This window comes from Plasmodium gaboni (assembly GCF_001602025.1).
Source record: "Plasmodium gaboni strain SY75 chromosome Unknown, whole genome shotgun sequence".
NCBI lineage: Eukaryota > Apicomplexa > Aconoidasida > Haemosporida > Plasmodiidae > Plasmodium > Plasmodium gaboni.
In genome coordinates, this window is record NW_017385188.1 from 1 (window position 1) to 7,802 (window position 7,802).

Below are 7,802 nucleotides of genomic sequence, written 5' to 3' on the forward strand. Positions count from 1 at the left end.
TATATTATTAATATCGTGTTCCTTATGATGTCTCACATGTTCTTTGTCCTTATTACTGATATCTTTATTTTCTATAATAAAATAAAAAATATATAAATATATAAATATATATATATATATATATACAATTTATTTAATATATGTACATATTAAATATATTTTCCCTTACCATTATTCAAATTTTTTTTTATATTTTCATTTTCATTTTTCACTTGTTTTATTTCATTTGTTTTATTTTCATTTATCGTATTAGCAATATGTCCTTCATTTTTTTCTTCATTTATTAACAGTTCTAATAATTCCTCAATAAATATATCACTTTTCTTATTACCTATAAAACCAGTTAAATTTATTTTTAGTTTTTTTGCATTCAGATATTTATCTTCTTCACCATCTGCTCAAAAAAAAAAAATAAATAAATAAATAAATAAATAAATAAACAAATAAACAAACAAACAAATAAACAAATAAACAAATAAACAATTAATTAAACAAATAAACAAATTAGCATTGTATAAAATATATCTTATATATATATATATATATATATATATATAAGACGGACTAACCTTTTTTGTCTTTACTTTGCTTCAACTGTGATATACAATACTCATATAATATGTCATCCTCAAAACCTAAAATTTCAATTAACCTTTTATTTATCCATTCTTCTATTAATGGAAAATTAATTTTATTTACATCTATTTTCTTATTATATATTTCTGGCCATACTATTTTTTCCATTAATTTTTTTTCCTTATCACCAAAATAAGGTGTTTGTTCTGTGCTCGTGCCTTTATAAAAACCTCCTCCCCTCATAATATATAAAAATTTTTTATTTTTGAATTTAACTTATTCTTTGATATAAATATATATAAATATATATATATATTATATGTTCATTTGTTTATCTATTCATTTATTGTTATATATATCTTTTATTTTATTTTCTTATAATTTCATTAAAAAACTATACAAACACTCTTATTATGATTCATTTGAATACAAAAAAACAAAAGCTCTTTTTCATTTAATATTTTTCTCTTTTCTTTTTTTTTCTTCCTACATATATAATAATATATATAATATGTAATTCCCTTAAGAAACAGTATAAAACTTTCTTCTATTTTTATCGCTCAAATGTATGAATATATATATATATATATATATATATTTATATATATTTATTTATATGTTTTTTTCTATAAAATATTATTACATATGTATATTTTTTATTTTATTATTACTATTTTTTTTTTTTTTTTTCCCTTAAATATACAAAGACATTATATGATGTAAATAAGATATCCCCTATTCTGATTTATATAAAAAAAAAAAAAAATTATATATTTTAATAGATTATTATATATATATAATATATATAAAATTTATTTTATATGTACATAATATTTTTTTAATGAAAAAAATATATAAGAATGAAAAAGTTAATATCTACATTATTATTAATATTATATTAATACATATATAAAATATATCTATAATATATATATATATACATATATATATATAATATATATAATATATTTCATATTTAAGGAAATGAAATAATTTATTTCGCAATAATCTCTTTCCATAATAAGAACACTAACAATGTTGTACCTGTAATGATTTATTTTATTTATTTAAAAAGGACATTATATAAGATTTTATTTATATTATCTTTTTTTTTCAATGTTCCTAAATTTATAAAATAATATAAGATATAGTTTATAATTCCCCTGCTATTCATTAGAGGTAATAAAAGTTTAAACATGACAAAAAATAAATTATATAAAATAAAACATATATATGTATGTATATATATATATATATATATATATATATATATATATATAGTGAAAGGTGTTTTATTTCTTTATATCCATAAATGCTAATGCAGTGTACATATTTTCCAATATTTTATTATTTTATTATTCATTTTTAAACATCCTGTGCTTCTCTTATTATTATTTCGACAGGCAAAAGAAGAAAAGTATGGTGGCATGTCACATTTATTTATTATTTTATATTTTTTGTTTTAAAGTGAACATATAAAAAGAGTCACCACGATATATTTTTACACAAATTATTATTTCACATCATAAAAAATAAAATGTTTTTCTGTATGTATAGCAAAATATGAAGTACCATGTTGGCATATTCATTTTCTTTTCAAGTATGCTAAGGGATAAAAAAAAAAAAAAAAAAAAGAACACTCCATAAATATATAAACATATAAAAATATAAATATATAAACATATAAATATATATATATATATATATATTTATATATATGGTCTTAAAATAAGGAGGGGATGTAGCTAGCTAATTAAGGTGAGTTTAATTTTTTTTTTTTTTTTTTTCATAAAATTATGACAATTCTCCTGACCTTGTTCATAATTTATGTTTGCTTAATTGGTCATTTAACAAAAGTATATATAAAAGAAAATATATCAAACCGGAAAAAAATTCCACTTAACTTTATTGGGAGAAAGCATAATAACACCAAGAAAAACAGAAAACTTTCATTTAATATAAATAAAAATATTAATCATTTTAAAAGAAGTGTTAAGAGGGAACCTTTTTTTATTCATAAAAATGTAAGAAGGTATGTGTTAAAAAGAGGCTGTTTTATTTTTAACACTTGGAATAGTAGTAAAGTAATAAAAGATATTTATAAATTTATTGATTCATGTACTTTCTTTTTAAGAAAATTTAAATCGCATCCATCCATAATAAATGTAGAAAATAAAAAATATGAGAAATTAAAAGAAAGGAATAAAGAAAACAATGATTTATGTCCTAACATATTCATAAGATACCCATCAAATAATACCCATAGAAATATATCTAATAAATTAGAACATTTTATATGTAAGCACAAGGATATTCCTAAGGAACAAAATATATTAACATACGATTTTTTTAAAAGAGATGAAGAACTTTTAAATGATCAAAATAGAAATGATTTTATAAAAAAGTATTATAATCCAAGTTATCATTTTGATGAACATCCATTTGAAAACATATATAATATAAAGGACATGGAACATATTTATAACAAATCTATAATAAATTATATATATGATTTAAAAAGAAAAGAAGAAATAGAATACATACGAAATTTTAATAAATCAAATTATTCAAATTCCTATCTTCTAATTTATCCTCCTCCTAATTTGTCAGGAAATTTACATGCAGGTCATTTTTTTAATTTTATCCATCAACATATATTTTTCCTCTATAATAAATATATAATAGGAAAATATGCCATTCCTTTTTTAGGTAATAAAAAAAAATATATATATATATATAAATAAAGTATTAAGTGCATTATATTGTAATATATATATATATATATATATATTTATTTATTTATATTATCGTTGTGTAAAATATCTTGTGTCATATAAAATTTTTTTATTATTTCTCTTAGGATTTGACCATGGAGGTCTGAGCGCACACGAAATGTTTGCCAAACACATGAGAGGGGAAGAATTGGATAGAGAAAAATATATAAGTGAAATAAAAAAGTGGCAAGAAAATTTAAAAGAAAATATGTTAAAAGATTTACAAAATATGAATATCACGTTTAATGATAAAATGTTATTTAACACTATGGATAAAAATATGGTTGATTTAATAAATAAAGCTTTTTATATTCTTTATAAAAATAATATGATTATAAATAGACTTTATCCTGTATATTATTGTAAAGAATTAAAAACAGTCATCCCTAAAATGGATATACAATTTAAAAATGCAGAGAATAAAGATATTTATAATTTGAAATGTTATTTAGTAAAAAATAAAAATAAAATAGACAATATATATGATGATAAAAAATATGTTCCTACAAAAAACGAAAATGATAATCATATGAATAATCATGATATTACATATTGTTGTAACAAACACAAAAAAAAAAATGTAACAAACAAAATTGATACATGTGAAAAAATAAATCCTTCTGAAGAAAATAACATGTCCTCGAATTGTAAATGTACTGATTTTACATTTACAAATAATGATGATATATATGAAGAAAAAAAAAAAGAAATTAAAAATATGATTCAAGAATATGATTGCGATGAAATAAAATTTTTTGAAAAAAAAAAATTCCCATTTTACTATTTGAACGAAGAAGAATTAAAAAATAAGACATTAATTAATGAATCGAAATATATACATATAAATATGGATAATATAGAAGACATAAATAATCTTGTAGCTATCTTATATTATTCATCAAATAAAAAAAGATATGAAAATATGTATGCTTTGTTACCATATTCGAATATAATAATACCTTTAATATTTCATAAGAAAAAAAATTTTCCAACATTGATAAGTGGGAATAAAAAGGGTGAAAATAAAAAAGATAGTAAAAAAGAGGATGATATTAAAAAAGAGGATGATAGTAAAGAACAAGATAATAATGATGATGATATATTCCTGCCTATCTATTCCGTAGAAAAACAACATGACTATTCCTTTAATATAAATAAAGAAAAAGGGACACGTCAATTATTTTTTAACGTTGCTCATGACAAAAAAGAGCATGTGACTTATAATATAAATAATGATGAAAAGGAAAAAGAAAAGCATCTGATAAATATAATAAATTGTCGTAAAAAAGATAATAAAGACTTAATATTTGCATATTATAAAAATTATAAATGCAACTTAATTTTATCAGAACATTTATGTATTAAATATGAGGAATTATGTAATATATATTATAACAGTATTGATAATAAAAATTTTAATATATTACCTTCTAATAGGAAAAATTATTTTTTAGAAAATTATGAAAGCCATCCAAAGGATTGGATATTAAATCGTCAAATATGGTATGGGCATTCGATACCTTTATTTAAATATGAAAATTTTATAACAAAAAAAGAAGGATATGAAGATACAGAAGAAAAAACAACAAAAAATAATAATAATAACAACATTGCTGTAGATGACCATTTTAACTGCTTTGTTTATGGAAGAAATGTTGATGAAGCATATGAAAATTTAATAAAATCAAATTTATTTAAAAAAGAAAGTATTAAAAAAGAATATTTAAAAAATGATGATATTTTAGATAGTTGGTTTTCTTCATGTTTATATTTCTTACATTGTTTAAATTCAAATAATATTGATATATATGATTTATTAAAAAAAAAAAAAAGTTTGGTAGATTTTACCTGCACAGGTCAGGATATTTTATATCCTTGGATATTAAGGAGTTTTATTTTATTAAATTACTTTATAAAAAATGATTATTTGAATGAATTATTTCCAACGAAGAATAATTATGAGAATGTGCATATTGTGAAAGGAATAAAGAAAGAAAATTATGAAGAATATTTGTCCAGTAGTATATTATCTAAGAATATAAAATTCCATGGTATATTAAAAGATAACGTTGGAAAGAAAATAAGTAAGAGTGATAAAAATAGTACTTATTATAAGAAATATTTAGAAGATATAAATATGGATACATTGCGTTTATCGTTTGCATTTCTACAAAAGAATGTAGAGGATATAGTATGGTCAAAGAATAATATTTATAAAAGTGAGAAGTTTATAAAAAAATTATGGAACGTGGGTCAATTTATAAAACAGAATTGTGATTATGAGTCCTACATAAGGATGAGTAATGTAATTATTTCTGACAATAATAATATAGATATTAACAATATTGATGTTAATAATATTGATAATAACAATATTGATATTAACAATATTGATATTAACAATATTGATGATGATAATAAGATTCTTCAGTTTTTAAAAACAAAGACACAAAATATTTCTAATGTTGGTATTTTTGAAGCATATTATTACACAATACATTTAAATTTACGATATATGAAATCATATAACCTGAACAAAAGTATTAATCTAATTAATGATTTTATTATGAATTATTTTTCTAAGTTTTTTTTGAATTATTATTCTTCTGGTAAAAATCACATTTCTAATTTTTTAATTTATTATATTTTTAAAGGATTGATAAAATTCTTATATCCATTTATTCCACATATATGTGAAATATTATATATACAGATTTTTTTTAAAGAAAAGGAAAAAAAACAAATAATAAACACCTCTTCTCCTCCTATGCTTTTATATGACAATTATAAATTTTTTACTAGCCAAAAATTTTCATTAGAACCAAAAATTCAAAGTGTTGTATCAGATCATTTTTTGACCTTTATCGAAATATATAATTTTTTAAGGAAATATAAAAGAGAGAATAAAGAACACATTTGTAATAACAATACATTGAATATTTATATTAAACAAAAAAAAGCTGCTGACATTCCTTTAGTATATTTTAAAAATGAAGAGCACATGTTGAAAAGAGCTTTCCATATGAATATTATTTTTAATTCATGTGAAGATAATCAATTAGTACATTCTTTTTTAAATGAAAAGCAACACATGAAAGGATTAAACACAAGAAAGGTGATATATGATTGTGATAGGTTTGTTGTAGAATCTCAAGTGTAATAAGAACACTTGTGTGGTTATAAATAAATATATATATATAAATATATATATATATATATATATATAAATAATTATGTATTTATATTTTTTTTTTTTTTTTTTTTTTTGTGTAACACATATAAATGTATATAACATTTGTATATTTATTTTTATTTTTAATTTTTTAATTAAAATTTTTTTTTTTTTTTTTTTGTGCGTTTGGTTGTTAGACCTTTTTAATATGCTTCGAAATGATTGCAAAAAATATTGGCTCATTTATATATTTCATTTTATACCTCTTGAATAAATAAACATATAAATGAAAAAAAAAAATAAAAATAATAACATATAAAATATTATCCCACATAATAAATAAATATATATATATATATGGTTTTTATTTATTTTATTTTTTTTAAAAGGTTGCTTTAATTTTAATTTTAATTAAATGGGTTTGCTTTTTTAGTTCTTTAAAAAAATAGGAAAACATATATTTATCTCTTAAAAAAAAGGGGAGATAAAATAAAGTAACATAAAAAAAAAAAAATATATTAAATCATTATATAGTATATATATATATATTATATATATATATAATGAAGTAAACAAATTATACATGTGTATATATACATATGACGATTTGTTTCATATTCTTTAATTTTTTTTTTTTTTTTAATTCTCCAATATATATATATATATATATATATATATATATATATATATGTATGTATAAACATAAGAAATCCAAAAAAAAGGGAAAAAAGAAAGGAATAAGGAATATGGAATAAATTAGGATAAAAAAAAAGAAATATATACATAAGACAGGAATTAAAAAAAAAAAAAAAGAAAACTATAAAAAAATTTTAAGAATTAATTTACAGTAACAATTTTATAAATAAAAGAGTAAGAATATGAATCATATATAAGGGTATATATACACATATATACATATATATATATATATATATATATATATAGATTCATTTTATATTATTTAGATAAGAATGTTTTGTTGTCGATATTTTTGATCCGTTATATGGATAATTCCTCCAATCCGGATGATAATCATTAATATATTTTTTTATATAATTTTCAAATGTTTCAAAAAATAATTTCTCAAATATTTTATTCTCCCATTTTACATTTATTATTTTATTATTTTTATCTCTTATCATCCATATAGAATTAATTTTATTCATCTCCATACTTCTATATGCTGTTCCTGTATTTTCACTTATTCTTTTTATAGTACCTGAGGGTTTTTTGAATGCTACTTCATAATCATCATTTTCTTCTTCTTCTTCCTCTTCTTC

General features: G+C 19.0%; 3 protein-coding genes across 3 annotated transcripts; 1 reads left to right on the forward strand and 2 right to left on the reverse strand.

The window, feature by feature from the left end:
* Positions 1 to 819, reverse strand: PGSY75_0001800 (putative pre-mRNA splicing factor; the record flags this gene model as incomplete). Its single annotated transcript, XM_018783146.1, has 3 exons — positions 1 to 71; positions 170 to 397; positions 570 to 819. Coding segments are annotated over 3 exons (549 nt in total), but the record flags the coding sequence as incomplete, so codon positions are not given.
* Positions 820 to 2,372: 1,553 nt separating this feature from the next.
* PGSY75_0001900 (putative valine--tRNA ligase) lies at positions 2,373 to 6,510 on the forward strand (the record flags this gene model as incomplete). Its single annotated transcript, XM_018783147.1, has 2 exons — positions 2,373 to 3,285; positions 3,437 to 6,510. The coding sequence occupies 2 exons, from the start codon at positions 2,373 to 2,375 to the stop codon at positions 6,508 to 6,510; spliced, it is 3,987 nt and encodes a 1,328-aa protein (XP_018639071.1).
* A 959-nt stretch (positions 6,511 to 7,469) lies between these two features.
* On the reverse strand, positions 7,470 to 7,802 carry PGSY75_0002000 (putative phosphatidylinositol 3- and 4-kinase; the record flags this gene model as incomplete). The annotated part of the gene is made up of 1 exon (XM_018783148.1): positions 7,470 to 7,802. A coding segment is annotated over one exon (333 nt), but the record flags the coding sequence as incomplete, so codon positions are not given.